This window comes from Amblyraja radiata, chromosome 15 (genome assembly GCF_010909765.2).
Source record: "Amblyraja radiata isolate CabotCenter1 chromosome 15, sAmbRad1.1.pri, whole genome shotgun sequence".
Lineage (NCBI taxonomy): Eukaryota > Metazoa > Chordata > Chondrichthyes > Rajiformes > Rajidae > Amblyraja > Amblyraja radiata.
The window spans coordinates 22,122,362-22,149,059 of NC_045970.1; the positions used below are offsets into that span (position 1 = coordinate 22,122,362).

General features: G+C 43.9%; 1 protein-coding gene across 1 annotated transcript in view; it reads left to right on the forward strand.

Moving 5' to 3' along the window:
- The first annotated feature begins 337 nt into the window (after positions 1 to 337).
- LOC116981080 overlaps positions 338 to 26,698 on the forward strand; it is a 184,588-nt gene continuing 158,227 nt past the window's right edge. The window contains exons 1-4 of the mRNA XM_033033762.1: positions 338 to 420; positions 10,469 to 10,633; positions 12,315 to 12,415; positions 23,856 to 24,004. Of these exons, the coding sequence (XP_032889653.1) occupies positions 10,512 to 10,633; positions 12,315 to 12,415; positions 23,856 to 24,004 (372 nt within the window). The 5' untranslated portion in view covers positions 338 to 420; positions 10,469 to 10,511. The remainder of the gene's footprint in view (positions 421 to 10,468; positions 10,634 to 12,314; positions 12,416 to 23,855; positions 24,005 to 26,698) is intronic.

Sequence of the window (26,698 nt, forward strand, 5' to 3'; positions counted from 1 at the left end):
GGAGTAACTCAGCGGGACAGTCAGCATCTCTGGAGAGCAGGAATGGGTGACGTTTCGGGTCCAGACCCTTCTTCAGACTGATAGGCAAATAGGTCGAGACGAGCGGGTGTGTAAATGGGGGTGAGTCGAGCAGCGTCGAGACGAAGAGGTGCTGAGCATGAGTCAGCACCGTGGTGCCGGGAGCACGCGCCGCCGGCTGTGCGGTGACGCGCGCCAGCACTTTGTTGGCCAACTGCCGGAGCGAGCACGTGGCTCGCTGTTTACGTGCAGCGCACGTGGCGGATGGAAGGTGACAGGTGGCGCGAGGCGGTGCGGAGCAGCGGTTGCCCGGGACAACCTGGCGGCCTGGGTCAGGCTGGGAGCGCAGCGCTGGGCAGTCGTAGCCGTGGACGGCGTGGTGCTCGGAGGCTGCGAGATATTGTAAGTCTTACTCGGAGCCACAGGCGCCTATTAACTAACGTTTGGTTGATTGAATGACGCAGCCGCCCGCCAGTGCTTTATCCAAAACTTCCAGCATGACATAAGAGAGTAAGGGACATAACATTAGAGACACGAGAGAATATCAAATGCTAACAGGGGACACTGCGGCCGCTCACGCCCTCCCCAAAACGGCAGAAACGTTTCGATGCACTTGTCAATGCAGAGCAAACATTATTAAGCAATGCTTGTGAACGATTAATCTGTTTATTGCAACGATTATTCTGCAGAGCTGCCAACTAAAAATGGACGTAGACCTATTGATTCCAACTGTTGTATATTGGGCGCTTTCAAGTCTTATTATCAGGACCGGGCGCTTTAAAAATTGGGCTTGGAAGAACATTATATGTATGTTCTTAAAACAGCTGTCATGGTCATATGTGCGGATAAATGATCTTTCCAATTACGCAATGTTACTTTCCACGTGTTTGTATCTTGTTTTCTTATGATGTGCGACATTGTGCAATATCGGCCAGTCGGTAATGTTTCCAAAACAGTAACGAAGTCGTTTACTTCAGTTTATGTTCTGACGTTGTGATGATGGTGAACTGGGAAATTACATATTTGACAATACCCAGGGTCAGGAAGACGATGTGCTTGCTGTATTTATTTGGATTTCTCCTCATTGCTGTCAGCAACTTTTGCCATTGTTTCCCTGATTGACATGGACACTGGACTCTCATGGAGTCATAGAGTAGTGTGGAAACAGGCCCTTTGGCCCAACTTGCCCACACCGGCCAACATGTCCCAGCTATACTAGTCCCACCTGCTGGCGTTTGGTCCATATCCCTCCAAACCTGTCCTATCCATATACCAGTCTAACTGTTTCTTAAACGTTGGGACAGCCCCAGCCTCAATTACCTCCTCTGGCAGCTTGTTCCATACACCCACCACCCTTTGTGTGAAAAAGTTACCTCTCAGATTCCTAGTAAATCTTTTCCCCTTCACCTTGAACCTATGTTCTCTGGTCCTCGATTCCCCTACTCTGGGCAAGAGTTTCTGTGCTTCCACCCGATTTATTCCTCTCATGATTTCATACACCTCTATAAGATCACCCCTCATCCTCCTGCGCTCCGAGGAATAGACACCCAGCATACTCAACCTCTCCCTATAGATCACACCCGCTAGTCCTGGCAACATCCTCATCAATCTTCTCTGAACCCTTTCAAGCTTGACAATATCTTTCCTATAACATGGTGCCCAGAACAGAATACAATAATCTAAATGTGGTCTCACCAACATCTTATACAACTGCAACATGATCTCCCAACTCAATACTCTGACTGATGAAGGCCAATGTGCCAAAAACCTTTTTGACCACCTTATCTACCTGTGACTCGACCTTCAAGGAACTATGCACCTGCACTCCTAGATCCCTCTGCTTTACATCACTCCCCAGAGACCTACCATTCACTGTGTAGGTCCTGCCCTTTTTAGACGGAGACGAGGAAATACTTTTTCTCACAGAGAGTGGTGAGTCTGTGGAATACTCTGCCTCAGAGGGCAGTGGAGGCAGGTTCTCTAGATGCTTTCAAGAGAGAGCTAGATAGGGCTCTTAAAAATAGCTGAGTCGGGGGATATGGGGAGAAGGCAGGAACGGGGTACTGATTGGAGATGATCAGCCATGATCATATTGAATGGTGGTGCTGACTCTAAGGGCTGAATGGCCTACTCCTTTGTCTATTGTCTATTGACATTTCTCTGTATTAAATTCCTCTCTAGAATGCACTGAGAATCAAGGAAAACAGAGATGAGTCGAAAACATAGACTATAGGCTCAAGGTTCGGTTGTGATCTTATTGAGTGATGGAGCAATCTCTGCAGTCTGCTCTTGATGCATAGATGTGTAATATTGTGGATATTCTAACCCAGCTATATTGAGATATTGTTTGTGCCAGGTTAAACTAGCTGCAGAGTTTTTTACAGTTACATTCAATTAATTTGGCTTGTGGAGCTTTGAATAAATTCAAGGTTATGGAACATGTAAAGCTGACTAGGAGAGCATTGTAACAGATGTCAAGAAATAATAAGAGTCACAGTTAAGGATTATGACAGCAAATAAGCTGAGTTAGTGGTAGGATTGGACACTAAAGAAAGTAGATTGTCTCGGATGGAGATTGTCTCATAAGTTCTGGGAGCAGAATAAAGCCATTCGGCCCATCAAGTCTACTCCGCCATTCAATCAAGGCTGATCTATCTTTCCCTCATTTGTCCCCATTCCCTCATCAACCCCATTCTTCTGCTTTCACCACATAACCCCTCCCACCCTTACCAATCATGAATCTGTCATTCTCAGCCTTAAAAATATCCATTGATTTGGCCTCCACAGTCTGGCATGCATGGAACGAGCTGCTTGAAGAGGTAATTGAGGCAGGTTCCTTCGCAACATTTCAGAAACATTTAGACAGGTACATAGATCAGATAGGTTTAGAGGGATATGGGTCAAACGCAGGTTGGACTAGTGTAGATAGGGCATGTTGGTTGGTGTGGGCAAGTTGTGCTGAAGGGCTTGTTTCCACTCTGTATGACTCTATGACTGCATCAAATGTGATAAATCACAAGGCATGGAATGATAGTGAGTTAATGAGGATAACAGCGTTCTGAAGTTAGTAAAATTTAAAATTCAGTGGTGAATACCAATCCAAAAATATATTCTCCAGACATGAGAAGGCCTTATAGTTGCCCCCAAATCATTTTTCTTTGCTAGGTTATGTGTTGTATCATTGTCTTCTTTTGAAAAGGTGGGGCATTTTCATTATAATATTTAACTTGGGGTCCTGCAGTGTAGTTGTGAGCCCAAGTTAAATATCATAGTGAGTACTCCTCTGTCAGCTAAATCTTCTGCTGTGATCAGAACCTCACCCCAACTAAGTTTTTGCCTTGTACTTGCAATTGTTTCCCTTGTTTATTTATCCATGCATCCTTTAAGTAATGTAGTCCACTCGCCTTGTGGCCAAACATCTATGTTGTACTCCTTCCAACTTGCTTATCTGGCCAGTGGACAAAGAGTAAATGGGAGAAAATGATAATGTGGGTAGATATAACTATTCAGTTCTTTTTCGGTAGTTGAGTAACTGATAGGAGGGATACCTTAGTGTGAAAAATATACATCTTCTAGATGCGCTGGGACGCATCCTCAGTGATGTGACCTGGGGTAATCGGGTGTTTCAGGTCTCACAACATCAGACACCCTCGCCCAGGTGACCCAGCCGGGGTGATCAGGCCCCGACTTGCGTCCCAGCAACAACCGCCCACGGATCAGCCATCTTAATAACTACTCTGCAGGGGTTGGGAGATTCTAGTGCTTGGAGGGACTGGGCTCTGTGGGGTGAGTCCTGGCCGGGCTCCTCCTATGTCTCACTAGGTTCAAGGCCTGTGCGCTGCACCTCTTTCTCCTCCGAGCATTTCATTCTCGCCTGATGGATTTTTAGGCCATTGTGGTTCATTAGGTCTTTCCGTAGATTTATTTCTCACGAAAGACACAGACTGGGGTGCTAACACAGCCTGTCCCAGGTGCCGTCTTTCCAGTGCCGTCAACTGTCTCCAGTAGTCACCAAACTATTCTTGGTTGTCACCCAGTCTATTCCTAGGTGCCATTGGCTGAGCCAGACTTTAGTGTGAAAAATATACATCTTCTAGATGCGCTGGGACGCATCCTCAGTGATGTGACCTGGGGTCATCGGGTGTTTCGGGTCTCACAACATCAATATCAATATCAAACACCTTCAATATCAATCATGATCATTAAAAAAAATATTCCCAGATTATGAGGATCGATAATAAGGCCAGCAGCTTTTGCCCATTTCTTGGTATATTTGAGAAGAAGGTGAAGAACCTGGTATAGCTTATATGGTGAAGGTGCTTAAACGTGACTGCAAGGGAATTCCACGACATCTTCATTTTGATAAAGCAACATTAAAGGAACCAGTGGAAGATCAGAGCACTAACATGGGGAGACAAGATGGAATGATGTATGACCTGAAGTGAAATTTGAAATAATGGTGTGCTATTAATGCATCTATTGACTTATCCTTTCTGCCTTGGCTTTTCTATAGTCCTTTTCTATGTTCAGTGTTCCATTTGGTCCTGAACTCATCTTCAGATCTCAAAGTCTCTATCACATGAAACCTTCAGGACTACTTAATTCCCGGACCCAATTCCAATATCAGCAGTGAAGAGAATGGATATTTATGTTGGAGAGTGGGCTATCAAAGTTAGAATGCTGGGACCAATAACAGTAAATTAGAAACATATTGATAAATACATTTGTTCAACAAATCAGTAAATCAGTGGTAAAGTGGGAATTAGTGAATACATTAATTATGTAAGATTACCAGAGAATAATAATACAATGGACATTGGTGAATGAATCGAGCAGTATTCCCTTAATTATTCCACAATTAAGAAATTCACAGAGCAGCAGAAGCACCAACAGATCAACAAATTAATTGAGCAGCACTAAATGAATGAATTAAATGCAGAGGGAGCAAAAGAACTAATGGATTGATGTCAATGGAGGGTAAAATCATGAGTGATGTAAAACAGGCAGCTGACCCCATCATATCAATTTCCCACTGGGCAGGTTAAAATTACTGCTGAATGTCGTTTTGTTACAACACATTATGTAACTGGCATTATAATAATTTGATCTGCATAGCCTTTGGAGCATGGAAGTCTATTAAATTTACTTCCATATATGTTTAAAATCATACTTAAGACCTGCAAGGCTGTATGACTTGGAACTGATGAACATTAAATTCAGAACAAGTTGAAAGGAAATGATGCTTGCAGTCTTCAAACCTCTGCCTCGTATCTGATACTTTTGGGCAATCTTATGGTGCCTGATTAAAATATACTTTGTCTCCCCATGTTAGTGCTCTGATCTTCCACTGGTTGTGTTCTTCCTCTCTCTCTTTATATGTGTGTGTGTATATACATCATCATTAATCTATCAACAACATGACATCATATATATACAGGTTATCCCACAGCAGCCGCAGCCTCATCACTTCAGCGATATTCTCTTTATCCTTTCCATCCCCACCTCTCCCTCCATGAAACTTCAAACTATTATATTTTTACTTTTTCCCAGTTCTTATGAAAGGTCTTTAATTTAAAATGTTAATTTTGTTTCTCTGTCATTAGATGCTGCATGATGTGTTGTGTGTTTCCAGTGTTCTATATATTATTTTCAAAGTCTGTAGTTGTTTGATTTTCTTCATAATAAGGAACCTATTGCACATTTTGTCAAATATGGCGCACTACCATCTGGAGGAGAGAATTAGAGGAATATCTGTGGGTAAATTGAGCAGTTTTGTCCACTGTCATTTTATGCAGCTGCAACTAGTGTCTGACAGTATTCTGCTCCACTCAGAAGATGCACTGCCCCTTGATATTCAACTATGGCTAATTTTCCTCCTTCAGCCTTTGGAAATGTTGACACATGTTTACGAACTAATCTAATCTAATCTAACTACCTTGTGGTTTAAAAAGAAAAGTGATTCCTTTTAACAATTACATTGATATTCTCCTCGTATGTCAGTTGCATGCATTATTCCTGCAGCAGTGTGCACAGGATGACTATTCAAGTCAAACTGGTGTTTCCAACTCTGACAAGGTCACAACAGCTTAGTTTAATTTATTGTCACATGTACCGAGGTACAGTGAAAAGCTTTTGTTGCGTGCTAACTGAGGTTTCATTACAGTGGAGTCCCTGTCATAATGTTGGTTGGAGTGCATAATTGTCCCCATATTCAAGGTGATGTCATATTTTCTTGCAGGCCTGCAAGCCTCCCTTTCTACTCCCCTAGTCCAGAAAACAATAAAATTGATTAACTTTACATTTTAGAACAAGTTTAAATCCAGATTAGGGCCTGGAAGTTCAACCGCAAAATCCTTTGCTCAGCATTATGTTACTAAAAATTGATTACCCCAGAATGGAATGTGTTTATAATACTGTTTGAGTTATTAAAGATATCATTAACCCTGTCACTTGCAACCTCTGTACACTGCGGCATAACATTCTGTTGGTTGACTGCTCATTCTAAGACATGTTTCCAAATAGAATAACTCCATTTAGAGCAAGCCGCCTCACCCCCATTTCTACACGTTCTAATTTCAGTAAGAGTGTTAATTTCAATGCTGAGGAGTCATGATGAACATACATAGAACTGTGATGCCTAATTTCTTCTGCGAACCAGGGACATGGAGCTTGCCTTATCAAGAGAAGACCATTTAGTTCTGAGAGTATTCCCTTCCGGCTGAAAAAGATAGGTAGTGGTTGTGACCTGGTCTTAAGATGAAAAAAAGAAGCAAATTAGTGAATTAAGCCATCAAAATAATATCCCTAGTTGATGAATATGTTTGTACCACTGTCAGAATGTGTGGATGTGGTCAGAGGCAAGGGATGGTGAACTCTCTGGTGGTCAATGACTGTTAGACATGGGGAGAAGGAGGAATTAGAGTGATACAGTGTGGAAACAGGCCCTTTGGCCCAACTTGCCCACACCGGCCAACATGTCCCAGCTACACTAGTCCCACCTGCCTGTGCTTGGTTCATATCCCTCCAAACCTGTCCTATCCATGTACATGTCTATGTTTCTTAAATGTGGGATAGTCCCAGCCTCAACTACCTCATCTGGCAGCTTGTTCCATACACCCACCACCCTATGTATGGAAAAAGTTACACCTCAGATACCTATTAAATCATTTCCCCTTCACCTTGAACCTATGCCCTCTGGTCCTCAATTCCCCAACTCTGAGAAGAGACTCTGTGCATCTGCCCAATCTATTCCTCTCATGATTTTGTACACCTCTATAAGATCACCTCTCATGATTTTGTACACCTCTATAAGATCACCTCCAAGGAATATAGACCGAGCCGACTCAACCTCTACCTATAGCTCACACCATCTAGTCCTCGCAACATCCTCGTAAATCTTCTCTGAACCCTTTCAAGCTTGACAATATCTTTCCTATAACATGGTTTCCAGAACTGAACACAATATTCTAAATGCAGTCTCACCAACGTCTTGTAGATGAGGACCCACAATCCTGTTTATATCAACAGAACGATGGCGGAGAGAGTGAAAAACTTCAAATTCCTGGATGTGCATATTTCCAAAGATCTTTCCTGCAATTATAAAGAAAGCACGGATACTTTACTTCCTGAGAAGATTAAGGAGATTTGTTATGTCAGAGATGATTCTCTTGAACTTCTACAGGTGTACAGTGGAGAGCACAGGGCTCTCGCTTAACTTTTTTTCCCTGTTGCCAGCCGGGCAACCTAGGCAGCTTTTTAGGTTGCCAAATGACAGTTTAGGTGGTCATTTAAGACGGCTTGCATGACTCGTGCGATAATGTGCTCGGAGGAAGTGCGTAGTTACCAGTCAGAATTATGGTCAATGAAGCATTCGCGTATTATTTCTGCTTCAAATAAAGTCACAAACTAAACATATTCACCAATCAAGACATGATATATACCACAATGACATGCAGCAAAATTACAATACAGTATCTCATCCCCTTTTACACGTTGCAATGAATGCAATTTTTATTATTTCTTTCCACTTCCAAACAAAATTCTGGTTGGATTATTCAGCGTATGATCAACATCAGGGAGACCAAGTGCAGGCTTGGCGATCACTTCGCACAACACCTCCACTCAGTTCGCAATAACCAACCGGATCTCCTGGTGGCTCAGCACTTCAACTGCCCCTCTCATTCCGAATCCGACCTTTCTGTCCGGGGCCTCGTCCATGGCCATAGTGAGGCCCACCGTAGATTGGAGGAGCAGCACCTTATATTTTGCTTGGGCAGTTTATACCCCAGCAGTATGAAAATTGACCTCCAATTTCAGGTAGTCCCTGCTTTCTCCTCCGCTTCCCAGCTCTCCATCAGCCCACTGTCTCCGCCTCTTCCTTTCTTCTTCCCACCCCCTGCACCCTCACATCAGTTTGAAGAAGGGTCTCGACCCAAAACGTCGCCTATTTCCTTTGCTCCATAAATGCTGCCTCACGCGCTGAGTTTCTCCAGCATTTTTGTTTCCCCACTCACATAAGTTCTGTTATCCCACTTTCCTCTCCCACTCCCTACACATTAGGGGCAATTTTACAGAGACAAGTTAATCTACAAAGCCAATGCATCTTTGGGATGTGGTAGGAAACCTACGTGCGTGCAGGGAGAATGTGTAAATTCAACACAGACAGCGCCCGAGGAGAGGATCGAACACAGATCCCTGGCGTGTGAGGCAGGAAGTCCACCAGCTGTGCCACTATATTTTATTTTCCAACACACAAAAAATTATACGTTGTTAACTTTGGTTACTAAAAAAAAAAGAAGCTATCCATTTTCAGTCTTAAATCTCTAAGTGATGCTATGTCCCCTTTTACAGCTACTGTATGTTTTACTTCAGTTCAAGACTATGGGGCAGTACATTGGCCATAAAGTTGCTGCCTAAAATTGCCAGAGACCCGTAATTGATCCTGAATATGGGTGCTGTCTGTATGGAGTTTGCTCCTTTTTCCTTTGATCACATGGGTTTTCTTCGGGTACTCTTGTTTCCTTCCACATTCCAAAGGTGTGCAGGAACCTTTTAATGACCGAACCCAAAACGTGATATTTTCCTTTTGTCCAGAGATTCTGTCTGATCTGTTGAGTTACTCCAGCTTTTTGTGTCTATCATCAGTTTAAACCAGCATCTGCAGTTCTTTCCTACACACATGAGACTTTACGATAGAACTTTATTAATTGTGTGTGTGTGTGTGTGTGGTTTTCTTGTCTATAATATTGTTTACAGAGTACTATGTTTACATATTCTGTTGTGCTGCTGCAAGCAAGGGTTTCATTGGGACTCATTTCCCCCACTCTCTCCCCTGACCCTCCCCCCTCCCCTTCCACCTCGCCCCCTCTCCAGCCCCTTCCCCTCTCTCCAGCCCCTTCCCCTCTCTCTCCCCCTTCCCCCCTCTCTCCATCCCACCTCCTCCCCCCTTCCCCCTCCCTCCTCTCCTCTCTCCCCCTTCCCCCTTCCTCCCTCCCCCCTCTCTCACCCCTCCGCCATCCCCCCCCTCTCCCCCTCTCCTCTCCCGCTCTCCTCCCCCCTCTCCTCTCCCGCTCTCCACTCCTCTCCTCTCCCGCTCTCCACTCCTCTCCTCTCCCGCTCATGTGCAAGGCGGCCAGCCGTGCCGGCGGATGAGGAGCGGCCAGAGAGCGGAGACACGGCTGCCCGGTCACGGATGGCGGGTGGAGTCGGAGAGTGACAGAGAGAGAGCGATAGATGGGGGGCCAAGCCGGGCAAAATCACACAGATTTTAGGTTGCCCGGCGTGACTTTAGGTGGCCATTGGCAACCGGGCAACCGTTAATTTTGAGCCCTGCCAAGGCGCATGTATTTCTTGAAGTAGGGTAAGTGACTGTGAGTATATGGTCTGGAGGACCATATTGGGGCTCTGTAGGACATTGCTAGGTGTACTTTTTCTGTAAGAGTACCTGCCCTGTTGGTTTGCTTACCGTTCCATCTTTTTCAGCAATGGCAAACATCTATTGGTGATGCTATCAAATCATTAATTATGGATACTAAAGACAATAGACCGAAGCTCTTGCTATTTTCACTTCTGATTTGACATATTCATGCAGGAGCACTGTTTTTTCAGTTAACGAAGAACAATTGATGATAGGCTTCTTTCCTGCATTTGACCAACTACCTTGAGACTCAATGGGCTTTGGTACTGAGATTGAAAATTCCTAAGACAACTCCTTCCCATCTCTACATCACATGCCACCCATGTGGGTCTGTTCTGTCATGAGACAAGGGGTTGTGATGGTACATTGTCTATGATGTCTTGTTCTGTGAATTCAACGTGTCAGGATGTTACTTGAGCAGGCCGTAGGCAGCCATCTCAATTTAGACAGCAGTCCCCTTTATGTTTATGATATGCCTTTCTCAATATCAAATAAAAAGTTAAATGTAATTTTTATTTTGTTCTGTTTGTACAGTTTTTTTTATATAGATTTTCTGCTATCAAGTTTAAATGTAAAGATGCTCAAATTGGAGAGCCGCCTAGTCCAGGTTCAACAAGCATGTGGCCCAACAAAATTTCCTGAAAATGAAGAAAAACTTACTGAAGTGCAAGCTTTTCAGAAGTTTCTTTTACAGCTAAGGTTAGGTCCATAATTAACAACATTATTAATCGGTTACAATCTTTTTGATCTCCAGTATTAAATTATTATTGGTAGAAAAATGATGAAATTTAGCTATGACTATAATTAGTTGCTTTCTAATTGTTTAGGAATTTTTGATATCCACTTAATGCATCCCATGTAATATATCCAGGCATATATCTTATGTGCGTGTATTCAGCATATCTCTGTGTTCTACTGCAAGCACAACATAAACCTGCTGACCCCCACTGGACTATGCCACCCCCCCCACCCCCTTTCTGTTCTGCTTTCCGCTTCCCATCTTCCCAGATGGAACAAAAATAGAGTTCCCTTGGTCCTTACCTATCTCCCCACCAGCCTCGCATCCAACACATCATTCTCCAACATTTCCGCCACCAATCACATCTTCCCATCCCCTCCCCATTTCTGCTTTCTGTAGAAACTGTTCCCATTGCAACTCCTTGTTTCACTCCAGGCACGTGCCGTCAGGGTAGGCACGTGCCGTCAGGGTAGGCACTGCCTACCCTGACTAAAATTATAAAATGGTAATTAAATATAAATAGTAAAGGCATGGAAGAATAATGACTACCTAAGAGATCTCACTCATGTCAGCCGCTTCCCGCAAATCCTTAAATTCCGACAGCGCGATCAAGGGACCAATTGAGGTTACTCAGCTGTCGGAATTTAAGGATTTGCGGGAAGCGGCTGACAAGAGCGAAGCCGGCGTGCGGCAGGTCAGAGATGTTCAGATGGAGAGCACTGCCAGAAGTGAGCGGGCCGGCAGAAGGCGCTGAGGTGGCGTCCAGTTCCACTGGCCGGTCCCGAGCTGCTTCCCTCCCCGGCCACAATGTGGTGGCTCCGCGCCCGGAGTGCCGCGGCAGCGGTGAGTGAGTTACTGGCATGATTCCCGACCCCCTCCTTCTCAATGCTCCTGCCCTCCCTGCAACTTTACCTCTGGCCAGACTCCCCACATGCTGTGAACGGAACTCCCCTCTCTTCCCCCCCCCCCCCCCCCCCCCCCCCCCCAATTGGTCCCTTGAACAAATATTGTCATTCAATAAGATAACAACTGATTCAACGTGTCCCAGTGTGCTTTCGTTCTTCCCACCATCTCTCCACCTGCTGTCACCCTCCACCCCCCCCACCTATTCAGTAATTCAGAATGAAGGAGATTTGGAAGCCTTGGGCAAATTGCTTTCTTTATTTTTATTTTTTTGAGCGTTTTTTAGCAACTCAAAATGGGGGTGCGTTTTCATTGCCAGGAACTTTATTGAGAGATTTGGCTTTTGAAGACTTTATAAAAGTCGACTGACAGCTTACGGAGAGAACAATCTGCGCACGCACGGTTTAAGATTTTTTAAAAGCCGACTGACTGCATACCCTGAGTAATTACTCACAGCACGTGCCTGGTTCACTCACGCCTTCCTGCCCATATTATTAATGATAATAGTTAATGTAACAAAATTTTAAAAATCTTGTTTGACCATTACTTCAATCCAGTTTCATATAACCAACTAATTGCTACATCCCCTAAGCATTTGCCGAATCAGGAATCAGTCAAGATCTCTTCATACGAGGCAGCATCCACATCAATCACAAACAATGAGAATACAATTCTACAAGTTAAGAATGAATGAAAATGCATTGTCATTAAAATAATACTTTGTATATTTTGTTAAAGATTGCTTGGTGGATTGGCAAAAGAAGCAATTTTTTGTAATCTGCGAGTCCCAGACCAGTTTCAGAAATCGAAAGAGGAGATCAACGTTGTCATCCTCACAGGTACATATCTTAGAGAACTAAGCTTTTTCATTATGTTTGTGATGGGCTCACTGCTGCATGCTGATGCACCCCACACTCCAATAATCCTGATGCAGGGTCTCAATCCAAAATGTCAACCAACCCTTAAACTGCAAAGATGCTGAGTTCCTCCAGTTGTTTGTTTTCTTGATCACTATGACATTCTCTGGCTTTTGTGTACACACAAACAAATAAGAAGCAATGCAGATGTCAATTGTAATACCAAATCATCAATGTAAACCAAATTAAAGTTATAAGACAAGTGGAAAACTAAGTATTAAAATTCAGACTATTTTAACATCAAGAGCATCACATTTTTGAATTAGTCAAATTTTCACCAGGTGGGTGAAGTTTAAGCATTGAATACTGCTTTGTAATCTTGCAATAATAAATCGATTGTTGGCTTCAGAGCACATTTAAAACGTTACGGAAGTAATAGAGTGTATAAGCATGTGCTTTTTCTTCTATTGCAATATTGCTGCCATTATGTTCAGGACACAATTTTTACATTGGTTAAAAAGTATGTTGAAGAAGAGATTCAAGTACTGTCACATTTCAAAAAATGTCTTATCCTTCCTCCAATTATCATCAGTAACTTTGGAGGAGCATTGTTAAAAACACTGGTGAAATGGCATGTGCTCTATAGTGGATCATCAGTAGTATTCTCAATGAAATGATGCTTTTACCCATTGGGAATTAGCACATTTGAAATTAATCAATGAAAGACCGATCTTCTGGAGCTGCAACTCCCCCGCAGACCCCACCGCACAGACTGCCTTCCAGTGCCTGTGCAGTGCTTGAGAAAACCTGGTGTCAAACTTTCCTCACTCTCCCCACTCCTGATTCAGACAGCATAGAGCAGAATGGTTCTGAAGAAATTACAACACTTTATTTTGACAAATTTGGTTTAAAACATGAAATATTTAGTGACCTAACTACTTCATCAGTTTGTCTCTAATTGATATGTACTATGTTTATATTCCTCATGAGCATCCTCCCACACGGTTCATCTAACTCCATCAGCATATCTTTAGTTTAATTTAGTTTAGAGATACAGCATGGAAACAGGCCCTTCAGCCCACCAAGTCCATGCTGGCCATCGATCACCCATTCACACTAATTCTAAGTTGTCCCATTTACGGACACCACCCTTACAAAGGCCAATAAACCTAGAAACCAACACATCTTTGATATGTGGGTGGAAACTGGAGCACCCGGAGGAAACCCACTCAGTGTCACCGAAAACGTGCAAATTGCATACAGACAGCACATTCAGGATCGAACCCAGGTCTCTGGCGCTGTGAGATAGCAGTTCTCCCAGCTACACCACTGCACGCCTGTGCTGTCGTAAGTGGTCCACTGCAGCCACTATCCTACTATAATTTTCAAACTCAAGTGCTCGGTTACCTACTTCTTCAATACATCTAATCTTTTCAACTGAACTATCCCACATGCTGTTAGCTTTCTATAGATAACGGAAAAGATTTCCTTGCAATTAATTTCATTATACTGCCCTCCCTCCTTGTATCTCTGAATGTCCTCTACTGTAGTTAAGATAGGAAAGGGTGATCAGGCTCATGTGGATTTGCCCCACTGTATGATGGAATCATCTGCAAATACACAACCAGTGCCGGATTTAGATGAAGAGAGGCCCTAGGCTATTGCACTTGTGAGGCCCCTCCCAATCCCCCACCCCCACGACTAGAGGACGATGTAAGAGTGTTTTAAATAATTTGAGTAAAACCAAGGATGATGACGGGTGTTTAAAATTCCGCAATTCGTAATTCCTTCTCTAAAGGACATTAAATGTTATTGTTAAATACCGTAGTGATTGGGGGAAAAAAAAGCATAAATGTTAAAATGAACACTGAAAAACCTTTGCTACAAATAAGCTTAGTTTTATTACTAACCTGACAGTGGCAGCCACAGCACTACACAGTAGGTTTCTAGCAATGATTATCAGCTCTACCCCAAGCATTGCTCCTTGCCAACTTCCTAGTTCAAATATCTTTGCAGTTTCCTACTTATCCCTGAGTTTTGACTTTTTTTAAGTCTGCAAGTATCCAAAGATGTTCCTTGCACCCGCCATCGCTGCTTACTGGAGCACGTGTGAAAGATTGCCTGACCCCGGTGCCACCAGATTGACACGGATGTGCAGCCGAGCGTGGCCAATGAGATATGGGGCTGGAAAGCTGCGCTTTTTAAAAATGTATTTATTGACAGTGCTAGTGTCGAATTATCGGCTTAAAGCAGTATTATTCTGAAATGGAGGGCAAGGAAAATTACTAAAGGGTTGTTTAGAGACTACAGTGCGTTGTGACAGCATATGTAAGAAAGGCCTATATGATTTAGAAGCCCCAATTACCCCAGTCACTTGCTTCCTTCATGTTATCCAACTGTTCTCTTATTCGCACTGCCAATCAATGTAATCATGGCTGATCATCCACAATCAGAATCAGAATCACACTTTATTCGCCAAGTATGTTTTGCAACATACGAGGAATTTCATTGGCCAGGTCAAAATTATTATGCACCTTGGCCGAAGGCCCCCTAGATTTTGAGGCCCTAGACTTCAGTCTACCAAGCCTATAGGTAAATCCGGCACTGTACACAACCTTCTGGAAAAGAAAAATAAAGAAAGTGCAAAGATTCATAACCAAATCTTGAATTAACCCATCTTCTCGTTGGTAATCATGCAATAATGCAGGTGCCTCTCAACTCATTTGTTATCCATACTCTTGTCAACTTTCCGCTTGGAATCAGTATTTTTCAAAACCTTCCTGACAATTGCAGATATCGGTTTCCACTGCCTCTCACAATACCATGCAAATAGGCATGCAACCCTTTTTTTTAATAAAGATTAAAACTTACATCTGTTAAAGTTCTTTCTTCCTCTCTTAAAGTGAGAAACAATTTGCTTAACCTGATCACATCACCTCAAGTAATCTGTTTACAGATCAGGTTTATGGTTGTCATAAATATCTAAATCATATCCTGTGCTTCTCTAGTGAATGCAGAGAAGAAGGATGAAGTTTGAGTTATCCAAATGGAAATTTTGTCGGATCATTACAAACTTGCATTACCAGTAAATGAAGATCCTAAGAAAGGACATTACAATAAGAGTGGAATGGAATAATATAATAAAGTTTCAGATTTTTTGTAATACACCATGTAGTAAATTGAAGCTATTTCTTCTGATTCAGTATTCCGCTTGTGTGCCACATTTTGCTATTATTTTTATTATGAGAAATATTTTCTGCCCGTTGAATCCTTTCATATATACATAGTTCTTTGTTTACTACTTTGTTTTCTTTCAAAAATAGACAATTTTCAGGGCAATATATCTCACATTTGTGGCAGAAATAGGTAATATTGAATAGGCAGCCTGTTTAATAGTCACTTGATTTTCTTCTCCATTGAATTCAGTGCAAAAGAAAATTGGGTGTGGTGAACATAAAAGTCTACTGATTGGTACTCATCCATTTCATGCTCATGGTCAAAAATACATTAATCCTGATAACTTCACATTTTTACCAGAATTGACCCTGACCATTCAAAAGAATAAAGTGCAACTGATAATTCCGGTAATTCTATCCCTTAGTCCGTTCAGTGAAAACACCGACTAGAATACTTTAAATCGCCTTTATTTCACCAAGGTGACCGTGTTTCTCTGTACCGGCCAGGGAAGCTCTCCCAGTGAATCATGGAGAAAACACATGTGTGCAAACAAAGGAATTAGCATATAAATATGATTAATACAGTGGGAGGTAACTTAGAAAGGGTGGTAATTCTAGACAAATAACTACAGTATCACATGGTTATATAGGTGGGGACAATCTTTCCACCCAATTACAATCATACACAGCATAATACATCTTAGCCAATCACAATAGCATTGAACATCACATATTTTCCAAGAAAATGATGTCACAGTAAGGAAAGTGAAACTTAACTTCAATCAGCCCCTGATCTTCAAAAACAGAATACTTAACCCTTTAATCCTAGAGTATCCCCAGTTCTGCATATTCTCATTCCACCCTTTTATCATTCCATGATAACTCCCCATGTTCCTACTTATTTCTATCCTTCCCAGTCGTTCAAACTTTTCCTGCACCCTATCAACGTACTCAGTCTTTCTTCATCACATACTTCATTCTGTTTTACCAATAACATTCTCGGAGCACCTATGCCTTCCAGTGCTGTCTGCATTCTCCCCAATACACATTTTACAACTACTAATCTTACAAAAATACAAATAATCGCAATGGCTAGGTTCATAGCCATGTTGAATAGCCAGTCTGACCAGCTTCCGAAGCCCCAATTACCCCAGTCACTTGCTTCCTTCATGTTATCCAACTGTTCTCTTATTAGCACTGCCAATCAATGTAATCATGGCTGATCATCCACAGTCAGAATCGGAATCACACTTTATTCGCCAAGTATGTTTTGCAACATACGAGGAATTTCATTGGCCAGGTCAGTCATACAATTAAAGCAACAGATCTCTCAAAAACACATTTTAACATGAACATCCACCACAGTGACTCCTACACATTCCTCACTGATGGAAGGCGAAATAAAGTTCAAGTCCTTCCCTTAGTTCTTCCTCGGTCGTGAGCCACGAGCCCCCGTTGACGGGACGATCTTGACTCCCGTAGCCGGCGGCGTTCGGGCCCTCCGGGTCGAGGCGATCAGCTCCCGCATCGGGGGGATGTCAGTTCCCCCGCGCCAGGACATCGAACCTCGCGTCGGGGCTGGTCGAAATGTCCGCGACGTTGGAGTGCCCGACTAGCCTCTCCCGAGACTGCGAGCCCTTGATGGTACGTCCGCGGTGGGAGCGATCCCAGGCAAGGGATCAGCTCCGATGTTAAGTCCACTCCCCGTGATGGGGTTCACGACAGTCCGAGGAGGCTTCCAGCTCCATCGATGGTAGGCCACAGAGCCCGGAGAGTGTGATCCGAAAATTTATCACATCTCCAGGAAGGTAAGAACCTGGAAAAAAAAAGTTTCCCCCGATCCCCTCCCCCCTCCCCTCACATAAAACAAACCAAAGAACATTAAAACAAAACTTCAGTACCCCGTTCCTGCTTCTAGCGTGTCCAAACCCTTAACAATCGTATATGTTTCAATAAGATTCCCTTTTATCCTTCCAAACTCCATAGTATACAAGCCCAGCTCTCCAAAACTGCACACAATACTCCAGCTGTGGTCTCACTAGGGCTCTGCACAACTGTAGAAGGACCTCTTTGCTCCTAAACTCAAATCCTCTCGCAATGAAGGCCAACATGCCATTAGCTTTCTTAACTGCCTGCTGTACCTGCATGCTTACTTTCAGTGACTGATGTACAAGCACACCCAGGTCCCGTTGCACCTCCCTTTTTCCTAATCTGACACCATTCAGATAATAATCTGCCTTCCTGTTCTTGCCACCAAAGTGAATAACCTCACATTTATCCAGATTATACTGTATCTGCCATGCATCTGCCCTTTTCACCCAACCTATCCAAGTCCCCCTGCATTCTCACAGCATCCTCCTCACACTTCACACTGCCACCCAACTTTGTGTCATCAGCAAATCTGCTAATGTTACTTGTAATCCCTTCATCTAAATAGGCAAAGGGACTTTTACTCCCTCCTTTTGACATGCACACTCAAATTTACAAGGAGCACGATAACATGGCAATACTCCATAATTATGATTCTCCTTCCTTGCTCTCGCCATCATATTGCAGTGCATCTCCTTCATATTGGTGATAGATTACATCGGCATACTCTTTCGCAGACCCGATGGCTATCCATGTCCCAAGATAGGCGAACAACAGCGGTATGTCCCTCGTGATGTATCCTAGAAAGGGATTTCTTAAAAGAAAGAAGAGGTTAGCACTTTATATCTTAGGCACCAGACTGACAATCTTACAGTGGTCACAGTGAACCCATGCGTCCCTCCCCTCCACCTTACCTGCGGTAGGGCTTGTTAGAAGGACCTGGTAAGGTCCTTCACACTGAATGTTCAGTCTCTTCCTCGTCCAATTCTTGATCATTACATAAGTACCAGGTTCAAGTTTAGAGGTAGTGGTTACAGTGTAGATCTTTCAAAGCCCTGGCTAACGCTAAAATATATTTAGTCATTTCCATTGTCATGTGATGAAAGTGAACAGCCTTTGGAGTATTCTGGTTCCATGGTGTTCTTAGTGGACGGCCATAAACAATCTCTGCTGGACTCAACCGAGCCTTCCCTGCTGGGGTGGTGTGCATCTGGAAAAGCGCCACAGGCAGTAGTTTAAGCCAATTGCTCCCTGTTTCCATCTGTAATTTGGCAAGTTTATTTTTCAATGTTTGATTGGCTTGTTCAATGAGTCCAACAGGCTGTGGCCGATGGGCACAATGTAATTATTGTTGGGTGCCCATCTGAACGCAGAATTCTTTGATAACCTTTCCCACAAAATGAGGGCCATTATCTGAACTCAGCCCAGTTGGGATTCCATACCTGGATATAATTTTTTTCACAAGTACTTTAACAACCATAGAAGCTTTGTTGTCCACGGTGGTATAACCTTCAATCCATTTATCAATAATAACGAATACATATTTATAAAACTTATAAAACTTGCGTCTTTCCAACTCAATGTAGTCCATCTGGAGGGTATCAAAGGGACTCATGGGTAAGGAGGTTCTCCCTTTTCTGCAGGTTATACCCTTCCTGAGGTTATATTGCTGACAGGTCAGACAACGACTACTAATCCCCTGAGCCAGAGTCTGCAACTTTGGATGCCACCATGTATCTGGAAGCGTATCATCAGTTGCTCGGGCACCACAGTAAGTTGCAAAGTGAATACATTCAATAACCCACATCGCGAGTTCATCTGACATACACGTTTGCCCTGCCGGGGTAACCATAATCCCGACATGCAATCAACTTACAACCAAGCTGTTTCCACATTTCTATATCTCGGCCAGGAGCATCCTCCTGTAATCTAATGACATCTTCGATGGTTGGCATTGGTTTTTCCGAGGGAGACTTGCCTTTATCTATACTTTTAATTTGCCTCATCATTTTAGGTACCACCACCCTGCGACCTTGGGACACTTCCTTAGCTTCTTGGAAATTTGTTTTGGTAACATTAGGGCTTGTAACAGGTCTGATACCAATTTCTGGTGGGATATCTGTGTTCCTGCTGAAGTCAAGAATCCCCTATTTTTCCACAACTGACCAAAGTCACGGACCACTCCGAAAGCATATCTAGAGTCAGTATAAACGTTTATTCTCAAGTTCTCCCCTAAGATGCAGGCTCTTTCTTATCAGGGCAAACAGTCCACAATAATGCCATCCTGATCTATAATTGCGTATCCTGAAAGTCTTTTACCTAGTGGTCCAATTGATGCATTCCCATCTACATACAGAGTTAAGTCAGGGTTTATCATGGGAATATCTGTCAATCCTCCTGAACAGAGGTATCTTCTTTAATCACAGACATGCAGTCGTGTCCTGACGGCTTGTTCCTCCGGTGGTTTGGTGAGAAAGGATGCCGGATTTATGATGGTACAATACTTAAATTGCAAGCTTGCCTGCTGCTTCAGCGGGTACTGTCATATAGAGGGCAGTGTTGCATTTTCTGGGGAGCTACTTCGATGGGGTTAATCTGGACGCATCCTACCTGAGTAGATTCTTCTGCCCACACCTGTGGGTCCACATACTCTGTTACCTCACTCCCCAGATGATAGCGTAACTGTGTAGTAACCTTCCTTGGTGGATGATAAAATTGAACAGTACAATTATTAGATGGTTCTTGTTCCTGGCTCCTGTTTGGATTCGCCAGACCTATCGCTTACTTAAAGATAATTCCTAAATCCTTTGCATGAGATGGGAAGTTCACTTCCTTTGTTACATGCGTGGCAACCTCAGAGTCCTGCTACAATTCCGAAGGCACCTCAGCATACTCTGCTGTTCCCTGTGGTGATTACAAACTGATGCTGTACAGCCTTGTTCCAGTATGTTACTTCGACTGGCATATCTGTCCTTGGAATCCAGATAGTCTCTGAGTCTTGTCGGATTTGGGGAGGTTGTGAGTGGACTAAATAGATGACATGGATGCCCCTGTATCCATTATGACAATACACTGTTTTCCCGCAACATGTAATACCAGAACAGGTTCCTTGTCAGTGTAGCACCGTTCACCATTAAGTTGGCTAGTCAGCATTGAGAAAATGAATCAGCCTGGGAGAAGTCTGTGTACCTCCCTTGTCCTCGATCTCCTTGCCAACCTCCCCTTTGTTCTTACTGATAACCCCCTCCCGCTTGTCTCCGGCATGGGCACTCCTTGCTCCAATGGCCTTGCTGGATACAATTAAAGTAGCGTTTAACTGCACAGGCCATTTGGCTCTGAGAATTGTCAGTCCAGTCCATATTGTTAATTTTTATTGCCTCTGCGACAGTGGCTGGGAGACAATTTATCAGCATAGCACAATGCTGAGGTGAATTCTCACCGTATCGATATTTAGTATCCCCCGACTGGCTGATGTATATCTCTCAACACCTCTGAAAACCTCTTGAAAAATTCTTCTGCCCCCTCTCTTTTCCGGGGTCTAGTATCCAGGACTTTTAGATGTCAATAGGTTTTTTTTTACATAGTGGTAGCAAGGACGGTAAGGATTGCATCCTCCCGGGCTGGATTCTGGGCATGTTGATTGATCAACATATCATGGGTTGGGGACCTCAAATTAGCTAGGAATCTTGCGTGTTCTACTGGGGTTAGAACTTGTTGCACCAGGCCCATAATTCGCTGGAATCAGCATTATAGACACGTTTAGTGGTTCGGAGGGAGTTTACAAATGAGGTGGGTGATTTATAATTTTGTTCGGCTTCCAAGGGAGGTAAATGTCCATATTGACACCAGCTGGAACTGCTGGGTCAAAAGCAACCGGTGAAGTTGACACAGGTGGTACTGCAACAGCTGATGATACAGCCGGAGCTGGTCTAGTGGACACAGGTGGTACTGCAGGATCAATTACCGTAGGGTGGGGGGTATTGGAATGATGACGGTTGCCAGACCATGTGAGCATTAGAATAAATTTTACTCTCCCACTCATCCAAATCAATCCTCGTAGTCTCTCTATCAAACCAAGCCAACCATCAAATTATGTAATCTTAAGCTCTCCATTAGTGGCCACAATTCTATTCTTCCACCATGTGCTCCTTTGTTTTGGCTACAATATTTCGCTCTCTGTCTGGCTCGCTCCAGATTTCTACAGTACAAGATTTACAGGGCCCCCACACAAAACTCTCAGAGTTTCTTGAAACAGTTAACAAAGCAAGACACACAGTTTCTAAAAACCACAAAAGTTAACAATGCAAGAACAAAATCATACAAACTCTAATAAAAGTATTTGATTTTAATACTTTAAATCTGAAATATCTGAGTCTACCACTTTAAGTGAAAGCACTCGACTTACCGCCTTCAATCTAAAGCCGTTACTCTCCAAATTTAAAACAGAAGAATGCCCCAGACCGTTATCAGAAGAATGCTGTATCCTCCTCACTACTTCAAATTTAAAGCTAAATCAGACGAACTTAAGCAAAAGCATAATCAAACTTAAGCAAAAGCATGCAATACAATACAATACAATACAATTCAATTTATTGTCATTTGGATCCCTTGAGGTCCAAACGAAATGCCGTTTCTGCAGCCATACATTACAAACAAATAGACCCAAGACACAACATAATTTACATAAACATCCATCACATTGCTGTGATGGAAGGCCAAAAAAACTTTTCTCTCCACTGCACTCTTCCCACCCCCCCCCCCCCCCCCCCCCCCCCCGATGTCAGAGTCAAAGTCAAAGCCCCCGGCGGGCGATGGCGATTGTCCCGTGGCCATTAAAGCCACGCCGGGTGATGCAAGGTCGCACACCGGGTCTTGGTGTTAGAGCCCCCGGCGCGCGCTCGCAGAGACCCTCCGCCATTCCAAGCCGCGCGGGGCGGTGCTGTAAGGCCCCGCTCCAGGAGCTCTTCAACCCCGCAACTCGGGCGGGAGAAGTCGCCGTTGCGGGAGCCCGGAAAAGCGGACTCCCTCCAGGGACCCGCGGGCTCCCGGTGCCGCCCGCCAAACCCGCAGTTGCAGCCACCGAATCTCCGGGGGTCGGGTCGCAGCAGCGTCCACCACAGCTCCACCCGCTCTGGACTCGGCCAGCTCCGCGACGGTGAGGTGAGTAGTCAGCACCACAGCCCCCGGTCTTCCTGTTGGAGGCCACTCCTCGTTGCAGCCCCAACGACAACGGAGACCCGACAAAGAAAAGGTCGGGTCTCCCGTGCAGGGAGAGATTTAAAAGTTACCCCCTCCCCCCCCACACCACCCCACACCAATTCGTCATATTTTACTTCATCCCGAAACGTATTTCCAATTACACCTCAATACTGAAATTCTCCCTCAGCTGAACCCCTTTATCAATATAACCGACCAATATCAGTATTCTTCGGACTACTAACCTCAGTCTCTTCGGGAAGCCTCTCGAAGGCCAGCGAATTGCCGAGCAGCTGGATCAGCCAATCGGAGGAAAACCGATGGAGTACAATCACTCATCGGGGGCCCAATTCCTCCATTCCCGGACCCGCCAACTCAACCCTTTTACCGCAAACCTGCGAGGGCCTCCTCTAAGACCCCCGGACGACGCCCCCAAATGATAATTCTGGTAATTCTATCCCTTAGTCAGTCAGTGAAAACTGTCTAGAATACATTAAATCTCCTTTATTTCACCAAGGTGACCGTGTTTCTCTGTACCGCCCTGGGAAGCTATCCCAGTGAATCATGGAGAAAACACATGTGTGCAAACAAAGGAATTAGCATATAAATATGATTAATACAGTGGGAGGTAACTTAGAAAGGGTGGTAATTCTAGACAAATAACTACAGTATCACATGGTTATATAGGTGGAGACAATCTTTCCACCCAATTACAATCATACACAGCATAATACTTAGCCAATCACAATAGCATTGAACATGTTTTCCAAGAAAAATAATGTCACAGTAAGGAAAGTAAAACTTAACTTCAATCAGCCTGTGATCTTCAAAAACAGAATACTTAACCCTTTAATCCTAGAGTGTCCCCTGCATATTCTGCATAATCTCACAACTATGGATTTAATTGATCAATTTATGTTGGATAATGCATCTATAACTGGTTGATCTCAAATTTGATTTGAGGGTTTGTTAAGTTGAGGCTTTGTTAAAAATCTCAATATATCACAGTTTCAATAAGATTTAGTTCACATTTAATGCTGGTTAATTTATTTGTCTCTGATCTGGCTTAACTCTTCTGCGTATCTGATGTTTACTGCTATTAGAGCATTTCATTTCAGTGAATACCAATGTATTCAGTCTGCTTGTAATTAAACGTGTTGATATGGCTGATCATATTTTAGGAAAAGGAGTGTTCTGTTTGGATCTGAAGAATTGGAAGGGCAGAGTTTCTTCCCAGAACAACTGCTGGCTGTTGCAGGTACCAGAGAATACAGAATTGTTGAAAAACACTTCAATCAAACAATTTGCAGACCCAGTTCAGAGAATTAAGGTAAGACTTAAGTGGCGCTGCATACAAAGTTATTATGTGACCATAATGTTCTTTTTTTTTTGTCATTGAATCAACCTAACCTTTATTTGAAGCTATCCTTGATGGCAGTAGCTGACATGTACATGTGTTTTAGCCAATGTCATCTTCAAAGGTAGACTTACAGAATTGTACAGTCCTGCTGCAGTGATGACCTGGATTCTAAAATTGCATGGCCAGAGAGGATAGACCTTATACCAGGGAGACTGCATCACCTAGGTTTCTTCTTGTGCTAAAGCCATCATAAGTGCCATTGGGTGGTGGAGCTAACTTGGCAATGGAAAGAAATGAAGGACAGCCAACGGGTTCAGGAAAGGGGATTCAGGTTAGCAGGCTGAATTGACCAAAGGCCTTGCAGAGAGTGGTCAACTAAAAGGGGAAATGACACAAATATTGATATCATTAAAAGGGAGTGTTCAGAAGGAATTAATGCCTAGGAATTTAGTGCATTGTGTAGGTTACCATATGAAGTTTTGATTACTTTTGAGGACTCGCGTTTCCTGGAGAAAGTGAAGCACGTGTCCTTCGGCTTAGCCATACACCAGATTGAACCTGATGGGATAAGAACATTAGAAATCAGGGATTGGAAGTTGAGATTGCCATTCTGCATCAAAGATTGGGGATGGAAGGGAAAAATATTGTTACTTTTAGTTGGGGTGTGTTTGGATTCATACCTAGGGATGGTGAGAGGGTGGTCTAGTGAGGAATGTTGGTATATCATGAGATAGGACATCCTTTGATTAAGGATACATTTTAGTTACTTTGCCGGCTTCTGATCCAGAACTGTAGAAGTAAGATCGTCACGGGAGTTTCTCACAGTGGTGACAATGCAGCTTAAATTCTCTTGAAATACCCAGAGGGAGCATAGCATGTGGAATTATGTTATTTCTCCACACATCACAAAGGTGACTCACACAGGAAGTGTCTGGTGAAAATGAACCAGAAATGAATGCTATCGACTTTCATTTAAAAAAAATCAATTCTCCAGTGATGATTTAACACAAATGTCCAGCCAAGTATATTTAGAAGATAGGATGCCACTCTGATCCTCATCAGAGTACCTTGGATGCCACTCTGATCCTCATCACCGGCAGATATGCCAGGAGGCCAAACGTCAGCACCATTGGTAACAGCTGGATTCAATTAGCTAATATTGGATTGGCCCACCTAAACCTTGTAAACCTACTCCTTATAAACACAGGCATTCCAGGGAGAAGGGAGCCTAAAGGGGCTGTCCCACTTGGGCGACCTAATTGGCGAGTTTAGAAGAGTTTGAAAAAAATGTCATGTTGAAGACCTCCTTTGACTATGTGGAAGACCTCCTTCGACCAATCCTAGAGCCAATCTGATGAGGATCAGATTGGCTCTAGCCCGAGTGGGAGGAGAGAAGTGAGTCAGTGCCGGGAAAACAGTTGAAAACTGAGGAATTTGGTTTGTAAATTGGTAAATCAGGCAATTTATCAGTCAATTTAAGCAAGACTGCTCTTAGGGAGCGGCAGTGAGTGAGCGGCCCTGTGAGTAAAGTGTGAGTCTTTGGCTCGAGAGTCTTCGGAGAAGAGACCACGCAATACGCTTGAGAGGTAGAGACGAAAGAAGGAGATGTCAGGCAAGCTGATTCAGTACGATGCTTGCAGTATGTGGGAGGTCAAGGACACCGCTGGTGCCTCTGGCTGCTACAAATGCGAGGTGCATCCAGGTAGAGCTCCTGAAGGACCGTGTTGGGGAACTGGAGAAGCAAGTGGATGACCTCCGGTTCGTCCGAGAAAGGGAGTAATTCCTCGACAAGTCCTACAGTAAGATTGTTACACCTAAGGTACTGGAAGAGAGAAGGTGGGAGACAGTGAGAAAGGGAGGGAAGCATGGAATGCCAACGTCCCCGGGTGTTGTACCTCTTGTGAACAGGTTCACCCACTTAGAAGCTGTTGGGACAGAAGAAGTGTTTACACTGAGCGGCGGACTGGCTTGCGATGCGAATAGGGCTGTTGAGCCAAAACCAAAAAGGCCTAAGGCAGGCAACGCCATTGTAGTGGGAGACTCCATTGTGAGAGGTACGGACAGGGGTTTCTGCGGCAACAGACGGGATGCGAGGATGGTGTGCTGCCTTCCTGGTGCCAGGATCCAGGATGTCACGGACAGAGTGCAGAAAATCCTCAAAGGCGAAGGTGAACATCCGGAAGTGGTAGTGCATGTCGGCACAAACGATGTCGGAAAGAAGGGGATGAATATTCTGCAGCGTGACTTTAGAGAGCTCGGAAAAATGCTGAAAAGCAGGACCTCCAGGGTTGTTATCTCCGGTTTGCTTCCAGTTCCTCGTGCTGGCGAGAGCAGGAACAGGGAGATATGGGACCTGAACGTGTGGCTGAGGAACTGGTGCACGGGGCAGGGATTTAGATTCTTAGATCACTGGGATCTGTTTTGGGGTAAGGGGGAACTGTACAAAAGGGACGGATTGCATCTTAACAGGTGTGGGACCAGCATTCTGGCAGGCAGGTTTGCCACTGCTACACGGGTGTTTTAAACTGAATAAGGGGGGTGGGGTGTCGAATGGGATAGTGGAGGATGGAGTTAAAGGGAAAGGGTTTCTTAAATGTGTGAGCGTAGAGACAGAGGGGTGTAAAATGAGGGTAGAAGCAATAGGTAGCAAGGTGAAAAGTAAAA